At 48.9% G+C, this 17564-nt stretch overlaps 1 protein-coding gene across 2 annotated transcripts in view; it reads left to right on the forward strand.

Moving 5' to 3' along the window:
• HIP1 (huntingtin interacting protein 1) overlaps positions 1–17564 on the forward strand; it is a 157434-nt gene that overhangs the window by 69022 nt on the left and 70848 nt on the right. Inside the window, exon 1 of one of the 2 annotated variants that reach the window (XM_022588055.3) lies at positions 1164–1359. The exons of the other annotated variant lie outside the window; for it this stretch is intronic. Within the exon in view, the coding sequence (XP_022443763.1) occupies positions 1342–1359 (18 nt within the window). The 5' untranslated portion in view covers positions 1164–1341. Of the gene's footprint in view, positions 1–1163; positions 1360–17564 lie in introns of those variants that run through there. 2 annotated transcript variants of the gene reach the window in all.

Below are 17564 nucleotides of genomic sequence, written 5' to 3' on the forward strand. Positions count from 1 at the left end.
CAGCGTTGTGGGTGCATCCTGTCACCTGTTTATAAAACCGGATTTCACTCCGTGGCAGCATGAGAAGCTCTTTTGGGCTTGGGCTGTACTGTCCTTAGTGAGGTTTCTTCTGCCCTCATTTCTCGCCAGGTGTGTGACCTGGTGCAAATCACTCCCCTTCTCTGAGCCTCAGTTTCCTTACCCTGTAAAGCAGGGCTGGTGTAAGTGGACTGAGGTCCGTGCTGACTCCGCTGAGCTGGAAGGCTGCTTCTTCCTGCACCTCCGAGGATGTGAGGCAGCCTGTGTTGAAACCATAGGCTTGGGCCTCCAGCCTTTTTCTGGAGACCGTGCCTCAAAAGAGCATTTGCCAGGAGCCCTTTTCCGCCACCAGCCGCATCTCCTTGCAGAGAGGAGTCTGTCTCCCATTTCTCTTAGGCAGACTAGGCATTGAGTAAGGGAGTCTGGCTTGAGAGAAAGGGGCTCTGAGCTCAGGGCAGACATCATTTAGAAGCCAGTAGGCAGGTTGGCTCTGGGCTCCCTTGCGGGGGGCCTCGGAGCCTTCCGGGGATACCTGTACCACTTCCTGCTATTCGTCCATCTGTTTGCGGACCCCAGACTCTTCTGGGCGTCCCCTCCGGATTAGCCGCAGGCGGCTAACCACTGGGTTTGAATTCCGCCTTTGTCCAGTGAAGCCAAGTGGGGAGGGGCCGAGCAGACCCCCTGCCCCCACTGGAATGTCGGCTCGGTGCGCCCCCCAGCTCTCCCCGCTTTTCAGCCGCCTCCGCCGCCCACTTCCTGAGTCCCACTGACCCCACCACCCAAACGCGCACACCCGCGCACACACTCACACTGACACTCACTCCCCGGCGGCCTCGCTGCGGGCTCAGCGATCCTGGCCGCGGGCCTCGGGGAGAAGCGACCTTTTGTTATTCAAATCACACCCTCGCCGCGCGCCCGGGCCGCAGGCTCCGGCCCCGGGAATCCGTCCATTGATCCCACCCCGCCCGGCATCCCCGCACCGCCACCACCGTCACCGCGACCGCCGCGGCGGCTCGGGCGCCTGCAGCAGATTTCGGGATTCCCCGGCCCCCGGGCGCTCTACCGCGCCGGGCCGCGCCTCCCCCGCCCCCGGTGCGCGCTGCGGCTCGGCGCGCGGCCCCCTCCCCTTCCCCGCCTCCCCTCCCCCTCCCCTTCCTTTCTCCGGACCAGCCTCGGTCCTGCCGCCGCCGCCTTCCCCGGTCCGCGGGGGCCCTGCCGGCCGCCCTCCCCGCAGCATGGCACCATCCGGGCTGAATTAGCTGGGAGCAGCGTTCGGGGCACGCGGGATCTCCAGGGGCGGGGAGGTGCCCTGCAGCCTCGGTCATGGATGTGAGCAAGATGGTAAGTGAAGAGCGGGGGCTCTGCCCTGGAACCTCCGCGTCCGCGTCCCCGTCCCTCCCCCCGTCCCTTGACCCATTGAAAGTTTCTGGATGGTTGATCCTGACTGTTGGCCCCAACTCCAGGCGTGCTGGAGGAGGGAGCGGGGCCAGGATTCTGGAGGCGGGTGGCCGACACAGCTGGGCTTCCCGGTTTCCCGCCGCGCTGCCGCCAGGGCTGCCCCGGAGAGCTCGCTAGACTCCAGGGAGAGAGGGCTGTTGAGCTCGCCTCCCACACTGGGGAACCAGCCTGGCGGAGGGAGGACAGGGCTGCGGGAAGGGGGCTCGTCCTACCTCCTCCAGAGCCCCTGCTCTCACACGTATTTGAGATTTATGGGAAGATTTTTGGACTGAGCCAGTGGGCAGGAGGGCACAGGTGGGTGGCCTGGGAGAGCAATGAGGAGAAGCCAGGGCTTTAACCATCCTGCAGGGTGAGGGGACAGGGATGGACCCCTTGGCATAGAGTCCTTGGAGGGGTGTTCTAGATTTACCACTTGTAGACCCCCAACTGCCTTGGCTTAGGGGGCAGCAGACACCATTGACTCTTAAGCATCTAATTCTCTGGAGGGAGCTGATTCTTCCCCCAGGGCAGCCCTCCACTCCCCCAGGGGCACAGTAGGAGCTGAATACAATGTTGTTCATTGATTAATTGAGGAGCAGCCCTGGGGGTTGGGGTGGGAGTAGCGGTGGGATGTGATTTGGGGGACTCTGAAGGGAGGGGTTCTCTGGGAGCACTTGGAGACCTGGGGCAGGTTTGTCTAAGTTCTGATTGGCTCCCACTCTGAATGAAGATTTAAAGGTGTCCTTGAGATCACTACCACCCTGACCCTGGCTTTAGACCCGCACCCCAGCCTTACAACCTTTGAGGGCAGGTGCCTCAGGTTGGAGAGGTACCCCATGATGGCCTGTGCTTCATGGGGGCCCCAGGGCTTCAGAGGAAAAGACCTGGGTTGGGGTGTGTCTGGGGAAGGGGACCTCTGGATCTGCCTATACCTTAGGGAAGGGAAGGTACTGGAATTTCAGTTGGTCTTGTACAGAATTAGGCTAGTTTTTCCCAGAAAGTGTCCTTTGGAAGTAGCCATCTCTTTGGAGAAGACCAGTAAGCTCCGGGCCCTGCCAAGTCTTTGGCATTCTGTCTTGGGTAGGCGACAGTGGGATAGGGAGCAGAGGATGGGTGAGAGTCATTCCTTCCGGTGGCAGGAGACCACTCTCAAACTGAGCGCTGCCCCTGGGGCGAGGGGCCTCACTGGCTTTCATCTTTGTCTGAGGACACAAACCTGCCCATGGCTGGGCAATGCCAAGAGGCTGGACAACCATTCCCTATGTGTGTATCATGAAAGCTTATTTTCTCTGGGTAACTATTAGAAATACCCCTCAAAAAAGTCATCTGTGAGGGTGGGAAGGTGGAAAGCTGAGCAGCAGCCAGGCCCTTTCCAGGATCTGTCTTAGCAAGACTGGAGTCACCTGTCTAGGCTATGGGGGAGGGTGGGTGGGAGGTACAGGGAACCTGAAGTTCTAGTCCAATGGCTGCCAAACCAGATCACCTCTGAGCTTCCTTCTGTCCCTGAGCTTAGATTCTTTCCAAAGGCTGGTCTGTGAGGACCAGCTTACAGGGTTTAGGGACCTCTGTCTCTAGAGATCTGGTCCACTTCTGACACTACCACCTACCTCCATCCATCCCCTCTTTAACTCAACAGTGCTTATTTAATTCCTGTCATTTCTATAGCAAGTGCTGTTTGAAGGAAACAGAAACGTAACGTATGGCCTCCTTGCTCCTCAGGCCCTTAGCCTCTGGGTGAGGGGTCCAGAGAGATGCAGGTCGACCTAACAGCTATTAGTGCAGGCCCCGAGCAGAAGGCTGTGGGGTCTGCGAAGGGATGGGCTGCAGAGTCCAGAAGAAAGACGAGGCCCTAGGCTGGGTCTTCAAGGCTGAGTGGAGTCGGCTCTGCTGAGAGAGCAGTGAGGGGCATTGCCTCTTAGGAGTTCCAGGAAGACAAATGGGCAGAACCCATTGGGTGAGACTGAGGACGTCTGGCTGGGACAGAGGTTTGAGATCAGAAAATGTTAAGATCTCTGGTTGGGGCCCAACCAGAAAGGCCTTGAACGCCAGCCAAGGCGTTCCGACTTTGGCCTGTAGGCAGTGGGTAACCTTCAGAGAATTTTGGACACAGGAGAGGCACATGTGTTGCCTCTTTCGTCTTTTAGCTTGGGGTCCAAACAAAAGTGATATTAGATTCTCATTAATCATTGAGCAGCCAAGCTTCCAGCCCAGAAACAATTGTTCTCGGCTCTTTGTAAAGAGCACAGACCCTGGACTGTGTAGCAACAAGAACCTTACCCACCCCAGGGAATTGGCATCTGCTTCCTATTCCTGCAAAAGGCCGAAGTTACTTTCTGTTCTGACCATGAAAGCCCCATCTCCGGTTTAAAGTCCTCATTCTGGGGGCCCTTGGCTCCAGGGTAGACCTCAAACCCAGCATTTCAGTCATATCCTTGGCAAAGCCCAACACCAGCCTTGGGGTTTCACTTGCTTATTGCTGAATGAAAAAAAGCAGAGTATAGTTTATCCCTCTGAGCATGTTTCTTAACCTTTTAGCCTCGTGTGTAAAATGAGCCTTGAGCGTCCTCATCAAGGTTGGAAATAATCCTTTAAGGCACAGGACCTAGTAAGTCCTCCATACACGGTGGCCGTTATGATAATGATGGTCCCCAAAGTCTGATCTAAGATGACTCTGACCTCCCCCTCACACACACACCCCCACACACAGCCTTTATTTTCTTGATTGGCCTAAAGAGCTGAACTTAGGCTGTATTTCAGTTGACTGCTTTGGGGACCAGTTCTCCCAGGTCTAGTTCTCTTTCTGAATGAAGGTACAAATGAGTGGAGACAATGGATTCGCCAGCTGCTGTGACCCAATGAATTTTTGATGACGTCAGATATCTGCCCAAGGGAGAGCTGGTTTAACCCGGCACTCAGGGGTAAAGTGCCTATGCCTTTTGGGGGTTGATGATGGGGTCTGTGCCTTTACTGAATACAGAGCGTGAATGCACCGTGCTGTAATTAGGGGATCAGAGTCATCGCTGTCATTTCTTAACAAAAGGACGTATAGTTTATGTAACGATTTATATTTACATAGTGCTTTACAGGTTACAATGCATTTCACACCTGTTCCTGTTCACCACAACCCCATGAGAAAAGCAAGGCAGAAAGAATTAGCCACATTTTACAGATAAGAAAACTGAAGTTCAGAAAAGTGAAACCCTGGAGCAAGATGTGGTATCCCCAGTTCTCCACATCACCAAAATTATGACAAAGCCAATAAAGGGTAAGGAAAAAGATTGAGTGAACAGATTCTAGGATGGACAGAAGCTAATCTAAAACGATGAGCTGGATGTGGTGGCCTTTGGCCTCTGGGTCCCCGAGGGGAGAAGATTCAGGGAGAAGGGATTAGCACCCATCTATGTGGACTACGCCCCTCATCAGGCATCTACAGCTGTTTTTAATGCTTGGGGTTTCTTCATGAATCTCGGCTGCCTGCCTTAAATGTGAGACTTCTGACCCCTGGGATCTTCCAGCTTACACAGCAGGAAGATGGGAAGAGGTCAGGAAAAAAGCAGAGAAAAGCATCTCAGGTGTTCTGAGTAAATGATGTTGATGGTGGGGCAGGAAGAAGCTTCAGGCCAACCTGCCGCCTGCTGAGGTTCGTGTGTATTTCCTGGGTCGAGGAGAGGCGTGGTAGAGGGAAACGCGAAGCCAGAGAGATCCCAGGGTAGAATGATGCCCAGGACTCCACCCACAGCTTGCATCAGCTAAACCATGTGGAAAGGAAGGCTTAGTGTCTGAGCTAAATAATCAGTCAAAGCTGGACATGGATGACCGGCTTGGTGAAACCAGAGCAGCGTTTTCAGTTCTGGGTCACAAAATACCAGTTTCGTGGGTTGCAGCTAAGCATTTGCAAGAGTGAAACAGACTAGAAAACATCCAAGTGTATTACGTGGACGAAGGTTCATGAAATTGGTTTGGTTGTATACACACGCACACGCAAGCGTGGACTGGCCTTGTAAGATGTGCTTTCTACTGTGGTCAGAGTCAAAGGAGATTGGAAGCCTCTGACTAGAGGCTGTCCAGAGAGCTGTGAGGGGGATGCCAGCCTCGTGCAATGAGTAGTTCAGTCTGTGGAAGGGAAGACTTCAGAGAGGACGATTGGCAGCTGAGGGCTGTGGGGAGGAAGAGGTAGTTTATGTACTGGGGGCGGGCTCTGGGACATGGGGCTTTGGCTGGCCAGGACCGCCCCACAGCAGAGCATCCTATGGCAGAATCAACTCCCTGAAGAGGGAGAGCACCTCCCTGGCCATTGGAGCTGCCGAAGGACCCTGGAGGAGCATGGCCTCCGAGTCCTTGCCAACCTAGAGACTCTGGCTCAGTGCTCAGACTTCGGGAACAGCCCTCAGAGACCTGTCATTCCTCGGCTAAGGTGTGGCTGGCCCCAGGTGAAAGGCAGCTCCTTTTCACACTGGGGAGCAGTTCCAGAGAAGTGAGCTTTATGCATCACCAGGCACAGTTTCTCAAACTGAGCAGAGCATCACGGACCAGCCACCTTCTCCAAACAGCCCGTGGAACAAGGTCAGGGATCAGAGATGACATTGGCCTCAGCCAAGTGCCAGTGGGGAAGGAAATCTGTTATTTGCCTCTTTTTAAAATGCTTACGAAAAAAAGAGTTTTTGATTTACCATCTGACTGCTGTCTCTTATTGTCACTGAACACTAAGATTTTATCCTACCCGGATGAGGTTCCGTTCAATTCAGACGCATGTTGAATCCTCCCTGTGTGCTCAGGCCCCTGGGGGGTGGGTGTTAAGATGCTGGGGACCCAGAGCTGAGGATGGCCGAGTTGTCTCTTGAAAGGCTTAGAGTCAAGAGAGGGAGACGGATTTCCTTGAAATGCTTTGAGTGGGGGGACTCATAGACATTGGTAGTTGATGGAACACTCTCAGCTGGATTATTTGCTCCCTCAAAATAGCCTTGGGAAAGAAACAGGATTTAGGGTCCTAAGTTCAGATGCGCATGTAGGTTTTAAGACAGCCCAGCCCACAGATGACCAATCCTCCCTGCCGACCGACTCTCCCTGCCGTCTTCCCCCTACTCCACTCCACTCCCCCCAAACCTCCTCCCCCCAGACACAGCTGGGTGATTTTTTTGAAGAGCATGTCCAGGGGCTGTTTCTGCTCTACCTTTGTCTTATTTCTTGCCCTAGAGGTCCCAGTCCAAAGCCATACAGGCACGTCGCCTGGCAGCTGCCCCGAACCAAAGGATTTTCGCAGTCAGACAAAATTCATGTTCCCCGGGCCACCAAAGAAATTAAGCCTTTTTTTTTTAAGAAGATGTTGGGGGTAGGCGTTTATTAATTAATTTATTTTTGCTGTGTTGGGTCTTCGTTTCTGTGTGAGGGCTTTCTCTAGTTGTGGGAAGCGGGGGCCACAGTTCATCGCGGTGCGCGGGCCTCTCACTATCGCGGCCTCTCGTTGCGGAGCACAGGCTCCAGACGCTCAGGCTCAGTAGTTGTGGCACACGGGCCTAGTTGCTCTGCAGCACGTGGGATCCTCCCAGACCAGGGCTCAAACCCTTGTCCCCTGCATTAGCAGGCAGATTCTCAACCACTGCGCCACCAGGGAAGCCCTGAAATTAAGCCATTTTAAGAAAAAAAAAAAAAATCTCTGTGTCTCCTCTAGATTCCTTAAATCCTAGTGAGTCTTTGATCTGGAGGGGATTGCTTGTGAGCAAATAGGACAGGGATTGCAGGGTGGGAAGCATGTTTATAAATGTGAGCGGGAGCCAGCACTGCCCCCTGCACACACAGGATCAGGAGGTGACTTCTGTGTCCTGAGACTGCCCTACTTGCTGACCAGGGGCTTTGGAGTCACAAAGGCCAGAGGCTAAATCCTGATGCCACCACTTGCCGCTGCAGGACCACGGACAGGTTAGCTGACCTTTGCTATATACATCAGCTAACTTTCTCAGATCGATTGGTGTCTGCCAACTTGTGAGAGGCTGAGATGGCCTGTTTACAGTTCTTGGCACATGGAGGGGCTTCGTAAGCCATGGCTATAATTATTAGTATTTTTGCTTATTCATTTAGGCAACAAATAAAATCTTTATTTTTTGGGGGGGGATTTACAAGCCATCCTTTTGTTAATAATTTAAAAATTTATTATGTTATGGTCTCACCATGGTTTGTATAATGTTGATTCTCTGGCATTTACTGAATCTTCCTTTATGGCCTAGTCCATGTTTAATTTTTGTGAATGATCTATGTGCACCCAAAAAGGATGTCTGTTCTCTGTTGGGTGAATTCTCCATATATTTATTAGTTTAACCTTAATATATCTCTTTATCTTTGTATTTTGCTTTTTGTGTTGTTTAAGCCATCAGTTTCCAAGAGGGACCAAATAAAATCTTGAAACTTCAGGTGAAGGAGTAGAACAGTCCTTCTTTCGGGACCACCCCTCTGCTGGTAATCAGGGCAATTAGACATGTTATAAGTAAATACAGTACATGTGATAAAACGCACAGGGTACTTTTGAGGGATGTGCTAGGGTGGGAGAGGGTGGGCTTAACTGCCTGGCACTAGAGGAAGGGGCTCACTGAGAAAACTGGAGGAGGAGGGGGAAGGAATTTGCCCAGAGGGTAAGGAAGGTAAGAGCATTCCAGGCAGAGAAAGCCACGCGTGCGCAAGGTCACAAGACCACGGGATGAGCTCGGGAACCACCTGCTCTTTATACCAGAAGATTAGGTGCAATCCCTATTTCCGTGGGACTAGCCAGTTTCCCAGGACATGGGATCTAAATCTTTATACCTCAGTGTTGTGTTTCCTGGAAAAAGGTGGTGTTTAAGCTGTGTTGTGAGTCTGGGGAGTGGTGATTTCATTGATGAAAATACATGGCGCACAGTAGGTGCTGACTGGATGGGTGATGAAGTGGTGAGAGGACGTTCCGGTTAGGAGAGCGGCGCTGTGTGCAGGTGAACGGGTGTTGAGGTTTCTCGGGAGCAGGGCCAGAGGAATGAGACAGGAGAGATGAGTGGGAGCAGGGAGTTAGGGTCCCGGTGAAAAATAATCAGCAGGTGTTGCGTAAGTGAGGCAGTCTCCACTGAACAGTCAGACCCGAAAGTGCTCTTCTGGCCAACAGGCTTACACCTGCTTCTGGTCCCAGTGCCTGGAGGTGGCCCTGGCTGGTGCCAGGATATGCGTGGGAGCTGCACACCATGGGTGGGGGAAAGTGTTTTGGAGATGAGCATTTCATTAACTTTCTATCATGACCTCTCTTTGGAGCACGAGTTCAGCCTCATTTTCTGGGACCTAAAATAGCTTTCTTTTGCTGGATTTCTCCCAGGCTGGATTCGTAGGGAAGTAGTCTTACCAAATCACTGCCTCCTTGGCCCCCCTAGCTCAAAGATCCGTGTCAGCAGTTTTAGTGCTGGACGGCGATTTTCCCAGTGCTGTCAGCTAGGGTCCTGGCTATCATCCTTTCTGTCCTATGCATATGTCAGCATTGTCCCCTGAGTCAGCAGACTCTGAGTTCTTTCTGTGACAACTTTCTGCCTATGCTTTGACTTCTCAGCTCCCGAGGGGAGATGGCCATGAGTGTACTGGCCTCGGATGCTGTAAGTTAGGAGGGCTGGGCTCCTGCACTTTTGGTACATTTTAATCTCACATAGCTGTAGTCATTAGCAGCTGTGGTGAGGAAACAGGTAACACACAGGAAAACATTTAACTTATGCTAGTTTTCAGAAAATATGAAAAAGTATAAAAAAAAAAAGCAAGATCAGGCATACTCCCACCATTCAGAATTACTAATAATTTGGTATAGATCCTTACAGACTTTTTTATTCGTGGGTGTGAATGTGTACATACCAACACACATGCACGTGTGCTAGGTTGAACCATATGAAAGGGTAAAGGACTTTTTAGAAGTCAAAAATGGCCAAATGTTCATTTGATTTAACAAAATACAAGCATATACACGTAGACAAATACATATTTAAACAAAATGGGGCCATGTCTTAATACAGTTTTGTAAACTTGTATTTTAGCTTTCACTACACTTTAGATCTAGAAACAGTTATATCAGTGGTGAAGGGCATCGGTCCTGGAGTTCAAATTCCGTAGCCACCACTTACTCACCAGGGCAGGGGACTGAGGCTCCCTGAGCCACAGTTTTCCCACTTGTGTAGTGCGATAATCACAGTAACCTCCGTATAGGGTTGTTGTGAAGGCAGAGTTAGCAACTGTTAGCAATTCATATTTCCAGATGAATAGAGCCATGTATCGTTTCATTGTAATCACCCTCCCACTAATAGACATTTAGCTGTATCTGTTTTCCACAGTTGAGGTGAGATCCTTATACACATATCTAAGTGTCTATCTGGTCACTGCTTTACACTTTAATAACTTGGGCTTTGAGATTTGGGCTTAGGACTTCCCTGGTGGTGCCGTGGTTAAGAATCCGCCTGCCAATGCAGGAGAAACGGGTTCAAGCCCTGGTCCAGGAAGATCCCACATGCCGTGAAGCACCTAAGCCTGTCCTCCGCAACTACTGAGCCTGCGCTCAAGAGCCCCAAGCCACAACTACTGAAGCCCGCACGCCTAGAGCCCGTGCTCCCCAACAAGAGAAGCCACCGCAATGAGAAGCCTGTGCATCACAATCGAGTAGCTCCCACTCTCGGCAACTAGAGGAAGCCCGCGCGCAGCAACGAAGACCCAACGCAGCCAAAAACAAACAAACAAACAAAAAAAAGATTTGGGCTTTTCAAAATTGTTTTAATTGGTGTGTTTTGGGCTGAGTGGTGCTTACGGGGAAAGCTGCTTGGACGGTTCTCTCTTCCGTTGCCCTATAACTGTATGCTAGGCTCTCTGGGCCCGGCCTCCTCTTCTCTTTTTCACACTCCAGCAACACTGCCATTGGGCACCGGCCCCCACTTTTGTGCCGGCTGCTGGCCTCTCCCCTGAATGCCCCTACAGGCCCCTTCTCTAGGCCAGCTCACTGGGTCCAGGGAAGGGCCGCCGGGTCTGACCCGTTCAGCCTGGTTCGATGCTCACCCCACCCTCCCTACCACCTGCACCCACCAACGCCTCCTCCCACGGGCTGTGTACACAATGCCACCATCTTTCTCCCCACCTAGATCACTCTCTTTGAAGCCGGGACTTAAGTCTCACTCATCTGTGAGTAACTTAGTACAGCACTTGACATAGGTGCTCAGTATTTGTTTGGTGGCTGAATTTATTGAATGAATACAATCATGACTAACTAATTAATGGCAGGACTTAAATAAACAGAGATGGTTTGGGGAGGATGGGGTTAATCTAGGTTATAGGTGTGGCTTGAAGCAAAGGCTTGGGGTGCAGCTGTGAGCCCCTGGACGTGTCTGGCATCGCTGGAGCTGGGCTTTATTTATTTATTTTTTTGTTTATTTATTTATTTATTTGGCCGTGCCATGCGGCATGCGGGGTCTTAGTTCCCTGACCAGGGATCGAACCCGTGCCTCCTGCAGTGGAAGCGCAGAGTCTTAACCACTGGACCGCCAGGGAAGTCCAGGAGCTGTGCTTTAGAAAGAGAGGTCTAGCCATGTCATGACCACCAGGTGCTGGTAGCCCAGAAACCAGCAGGATGTCAGGCCTGGGTGCCCAGCGGGGTTTCACCCTGCCTGGGCCCTTTGAGTGTCTCCCTCTACACCCCTACACTTCTCCTGACCCTTGTGGCTTTTTCCCCTGAGGAAGGGCTCTCCTTCACCCCTCGAGAAACAGAAGTGAGAGTTTCTGGCTGCTCTGATTTCTGAGGAAGTCACATCGCAGCCCTACAGCTGATGACGAAATCCACCTACAGAATTAGCAACCACCCGTCTCTCCACTTTAGAAAACCGTTTAGCAAATCCACCCCAGCTCGTTATTACTCCCTGGGTCCGGGGCTGGAAATATCCTTCGGGTTTCTGCCTGCCAGCTGGGACAGTTGATGGCCTCCCGGGGGTAACCTGATCCTGCCCTACTCACTCCACTCTCTTCTCTTTGGGTCTGACCTGAGTTCAGTGAGCCTGTGCTTTAGTTATATGTTAATAAGGACTTCAGTTCCTGGAACCCTGGGCTTGACATTGACCTGTGTGTTCTCTCAGTGGAAATGAGTCAGAATGATCCTTCCCAGGCCTGGAACGATGTTGCTGGGATGGATGGGCCTGAAATTGGAGTGAGATCTTGGTTCAAATCCTGGCTCTGCTGCTTACCAGCCGGGTCGTCTAGCTAGTCAGGCATCACAACTAGCTGGACAAGTCTTAACCATTCTTGAGTCTCAGTTACCCCATCTAGTCAATGGAGGTAGCAGTCTCAGTGTTACTCTAAGGGTTACATGAAAGAAGGCATGCAGATGAATCTGGGATCTAGTACAGGCCAGGACAGGTTAATTGAAATAGAGAATTAGCACCTGAGCCACAGTGAGGTAAGTGACTCTTTAGTCTGTGTTTTTAGATAAGGAAATTGAGAACCAAAAGGAGGGAGGGGGTGACAGGAGAGAAGGAAGGAAGGTGAGAGAACTGAGGAGGGAGTCTGGATGGGTTTTTTTTTTCTTCTTTTAAAAATTGAAGTATAGTTGATTTACAATATTGTGTCAGTTTCAGGTGTACAGCAAAGTGATTTGGTTATATATAGATATATGTATATATCTATTATTTTTCTTTTTTAAAATTTATTTTATTTTATTTTTGGCTGCATTGGATCTTTGTTGCTGCGCATGGGCTTTCTCTAGTTGTGGCAAGTGGGGGCCACTCTTCGTTGCAGTGCGCGGGCTTCTCATTGCGGTGGTTTCTCTTGTTGCGGAGCACGGGCTGTAGGCTCCCAGGCTCAGTAGTTGTGGTGCACAGGCTTAGTTGCTCCACAACATGTGGGATCTTCCCGGACCAGGGCTTGAACCCGTGTTCCCTGCACTGGCAGGCAGATTCTTAACCACTGCGCCACCAGGGAAGCCCTATATCTATTTTTTAAATTCTTTTCCATTATAGTTTATTACAAGATATTGAATATAGTTCCCTATGCTATACAGTAGGTCCTTGTTTATCTATTTTATATATAGTAGTGTACATCTTTTAATCCCATGCTCCCAATTTATCCCTCCCCTCCCTTCCCCTTTGGTAACTGTAAGTTTGTTTTCTAGGTCTGTTTCTATTTTGTAAATAAATTCATTTGTATCTTTTCTTTAGATTCCACATATAAGTGATATCATATAATAGTTGTCTTTTTCTATCTGACTTACTTCACTTAGTATGATAATCTGTGAGTCCATTCATGTTGCTGTAAATGGCATTATTTCATTCTTTTTTTTTATGGCTGAGTAATATTTTATTGTATGTATGTACCACATCTTCTTTATTCATCTGTTGATGGACACTTCGGTTGCTTCCATGTCTTGGCTATTGTAACTAGTGTGGCTATGACCATTGGGGTGCATGTATCTTTTCGAATTAGAGCTTTCATCTTTTCTGGATATATGCCCAGGAGTGGGATTGCTGGATCATACGGTAACTCTATTTTGAGCTTTTTAAAGAACCTCCATACTGTTTTCCATAGTGGCTGCACCAGTTTACATTCCCACCAACAGTGTAGGATGGTTCTCTTTTCTCCACACCCTCTCCAGCATTTATTATTTGTAGACTTTTTGATAGTGGCCATTCTGACCAGTGTGAGGTGATACCTCATTATAGTTTTGATTTGCATTTCTCTAATAATTAGCAGCGTGGAGCATCTTTTCATCTGCCTTTTGGCCAGATGGTCTTCTTTAGAGAAATGTCTGTTTGGGTCTTCTGCCCATGTTTTGATTGGGTTATTTGGTTTTTTGTTATTGAGTTGTATGAGCTGTTTGTATATCTTGGAAATGAAGCCCTTGTCGGTCACATCATTTGCAAATATTTTCTCCCAGTCCCTAGGTTGTCTTTTCGTTTTATGATTTCTTTTGCTGTGCAAAAGCTTATAAGTTTGATTAGATCCCATTTGTTTATTTTTGCTATTGCCTTGGGAGACTGACCTAAGAAAACATTGCTAAGATTTATGTCAGAAAATGTTTTGTGTATGTTCTCTTCTAGGAGTTTTATGGCGTCATGTCTTATATTTAAGTCTTTAAGCCATTTTGAGTTTTTCTGAATGGTGTGAGGTTATGTTCTAACTTCACTGATATACATGTGGCTGTCCAGCTTTCCCAGCATCACTTGCTGAAGAGATTGTCATTTCCCCATTGTATATTCTTGCCTTCCTTCTTGAAGATTAACTGACCGTAGGTGTGTGGGTTTATTTCTTGGCTCTCTATTTTGTTCCATTGATCTGTATATCTGTTTTTGTGCCAATACCATGCTGTTTTGATCACTGTAGCTTTGTAGTATGTCTTAAGTCTGGGAACGTTATGCCTCCAGCTTTGTTCTTTTTCCTCAGCATTGCTTTGGCAATTCTGGGTCTTTTGTGGTTCCATATAAATTTTAGGATTATTTGTTCTAGTTCTGTGAAAAATGTCATGAGTAATTTGATAGGAATTGAATTAAATCTGTAGATTGCTTTGGGTAGTTTGGCCATTTTAACTATATTAATTCTTCCAATCCAAAAGCGTGGGATATCTTTCCGTTTCCTTGGATCATCTTCGATTTCCTTTATAGTTTTATAATTCTCAGCATTTAAGTCTTTCACCTCCTTGGTTAGGTTTATTCCTAGATTTTTTGTTTTTTGTTTTTTTGATGTGATTTTAAATGGGATTTTTTTTTTTACTTTCTGTTATTTCATTGTTAGCGTAAATAAATGCAACAGATTTCTGTATATTAATCTTGTATTCTACCTTGCTGAACTCATTTATCAGTTCTAATAGTTTTTGTGTAGAGTCTTTAGGGTTTTCTACATAGAGTGTCATGTCATCTGCATATAATGACTTTTATCTCTTCCTTTCTGATTTGGATACCTTTTATTTCTTTTTCTTGTCTGATTGTTGTGGCCAGAACTTCCAATACTATGTTGAATAGAAGTGGTGAGAGTGGGCATCCTTGTCATGTTCCAGAATTTAGGGAGAAAGATTTCAGCTTTTCACTGTCTAGTATTATGTTGGCTGTGGGTTTGTCATAAGTGGCTTTTATGTTGAGATATGTTCCCTCTGTGCCCACTTTGGCAAGAGTTTTTATCATGACTGGATGTTGAATTTTATCAGATGCTTTTTCAGCATCTGAGATGATCATGTAGTTTCTATCTTTTCTTTTGTTGATGTGATGGCAGTCTGGATGTTTTGTCCTTATATTTCCCTTGCTTCCCCCAGACTCCTGCCCCCACCTCATCCCCCGAAAACAAACACATCAACCACCAAGTCCGTGGTACCCTTGTTCCGAAAGCAAGCACAGGTCAACCCCACCTCTCCTTCCTGCAAGGCCTCAGTGAAGAAGGAGAAGAGGAAGGGCACCAAAGTGACCAAGTATATCTGAGTATTGAGTCCATCAAGGTCCAAAGTGTTTTAAATCTGGAAAGGCAAAGAGAAGGAGGAGAAGAGTTGGTGTGAGGACAAGTGAAAGGGATGGAGGAGAGTTGGCTGGGAGAAGAGGAGGCAGAGGGCCAGCTGAACTTCCTTCCTCGATGGGTGCTGTTGCTGCTCCCAGAGGCCTGTGCGTCCCCGCAGTGTAAGCAGCCGTCCACTTCCCTCAACAGTATGTCCTGCCTTCTCCTCTGCTGCCCTCATGCTGAGCCCTTGACCTTGTTTCCTAGGTCACTGTGAAAGGAGATGCAATCCTGAGAGAGCTCAGACAAGCTGTCTCCAGCGCACCTGCTTACATCTGTGTCTGTACTCTGTGACCTGGCCTGTTACTCTCACAGGGTGGCCGCCTCCTATTGTGCATTGGACCCCTTCCCCATCCCAGTGACCCTCTCCCTTCTCTCCCCTCACGTCTATACAGACAGGTTATACCTTCTCCCATTTAAAACAAGGAAACCTAGACCCTACCTTCTTCTTTCTCTGTCCCCCTTACCAGCACTTGCTGCCTCCAGTGCCCCTGTTACCCCTTTTCTTCTGAATCCCCCATCAGGCTATCTCTTCCACTCCACCAAAAAGCCCTGGTGAAGGTCACCACGATGTTCAAGCCAGTGGTCAGTTTTCAGCTCTCATCCTGTTTGATCTGTCAGCAACATCCAACACCACTGAAGTTCAAGTATGTTTCTTCATGCGGTTCCAGGAGGCCACACCCTCTCCTGGTTGCTTTTCTGTTTCCGTTACTCATTCCCTCATGTCTCTCTTTCTTGAATGTTGGGTGTACTCAGGCTGTCCCCAGACTGCTCATCTGGACTTACTCCTTGGTGATCTTATCCATTCTTAAATCCCATCTCTATATATGCTGATGACTATCGAATTGATGCATCTAGCCTGAACCTCTCCCGAATTCCAGGCTTGCACATCCCCCGGCTCATTGACAGCTCTGTCTGGATATCCAATGGACACCTCTTATTTAACATGTCCAAAAACAAGCTCCAATCTGCCCTGCCCCAAGCCTGTCCTCCCGTGATTCTTTCCATCTCGTTAATGGCAACTCGGGCCCTCTCGTTACTCTGGCAAATAATTATGGTGCCTTCCTTGACTCTTTCCTTCCTGATACCCCACGTCCAAACAGCAGCAAATCCTGTCAGCTCTACCTTCAAAATGTATCCAAATCCCACCACATCTCAGCACCTCCACTGCTGCCAGCCACATCTGAGCCACCATCATCTCTGGCCCGAATTAGAGCAGCAGCGTCTTAATTATCCCCCCTCTGCTTGCAGGCTGGTCCCTGTAGCCTCTTCTCAGCACAGCAGCCAGAGGGGTCCTCTAAAACACTGAGTCCGATAATGTCACCCTTTTGCTCAAAAAGAAAAAACAGTGAGGGGGACTCCCCTGGTGGTCCAGTGGTAAAGAATCCGCCTTCCAATGCAGGGGACACGGGTTCAATCCCTGGTCGGGGAACTAAGATCTCACGTGCCGCGGGGCAACTAAGCCCACGTGCCGCAACTACTGATCTCTGCGCCTCAACGAGAGAGCCCGTGTGCTGCAAACTACAGAGCCCATGCTCTCTGGAGCCCGCACGCCACAACAAGAGAGAAGCCCGCTCACTGCAACTAGAGAGAAACCAGAGCAGACCCCGCGCCGGAACGAAAATGATCCCGTGTGCTGCAACTAAGACCTGATGCAGCCAAAAAAAAAAGGAAAATAAATAAATAAAATAAATAAATGTTAAAAGAAAAAGAATTGTCTCGCTTTAATGTGAAACCAATAGGAAAGAATCTTAAAAAAAAAATACCTCCCAGTGGCTCCTGTCTCTCTCAGAACAAAGGCTGGTCCTTACAGTAGCCCCTTGTGATGTGGCCCCTCCCACCTCTGACCGCTCAGCACCAGCTCCGCTTAACCTCTAGCTGTTCCTTATACCTGCCAGGTGGGCTCTGCCTGGAACTATTCCCCCAGGTGTCTGCTGGGCTTGCTTCCTCATCACTTACAAATGCAGCCCTTTGTCTCCTAGTACAGCCTTCCCTTATGACCCTGTGCAAGGTGCTAACACCAGCCTAGTGTGCACCAGCCTCATTGTAGGCCTTATTTTTCTTTCATAGAGCACCATTTCACGTACTGTGTATTTTAATTATTTACCCTCTCTCTACCACTAAAATATAAGATCCACAGGACCAGAGACATCATTTTTTGTTCACGGCTGTACCCCTAGAGTAGTGCCCATGATAGGCCTTCAAGAAATATGTGTTGCAAAGAAGATATACAGATTGCCAACAAACACATGAAAGGATGCTCAACATCACTAATCATTAGAGAAATGCAAATCAAAACTACAATGAGGTATCATCTCACACCGGTCAGAATGGCCATCATCAAAAAATCTAGAAACAATAAACGCTGGAGAGGGTGTGGAGAAAAGGGAACACTCTTGCACTGTTGGTGGGAATGTAAATTAATACAGCCACTATGGAGAACAGTATGGAGGTTCCTTTAGAACTACCATGCGACCCAGCAATCCCACTACTGGGCATATACCCTGAGAAAACCATAATTCAAAAAGAGTCATGTACCAAAATGTTCATTGCAGCTCTATTTACACTAGCCAGGACATGGAAGCAACTTAAGTATCCATCAACAGATGAATGGA

The sequence above is a fragment of the Delphinapterus leucas genome, chromosome 15 (assembly GCF_059928025.1).
Source record: "Delphinapterus leucas isolate spDelLeu-1000000601 "Yukka" chromosome 15, BTC_Dleu_Yukka2, whole genome shotgun sequence".
Lineage (NCBI taxonomy): Eukaryota > Metazoa > Chordata > Mammalia > Artiodactyla > Monodontidae > Delphinapterus > Delphinapterus leucas.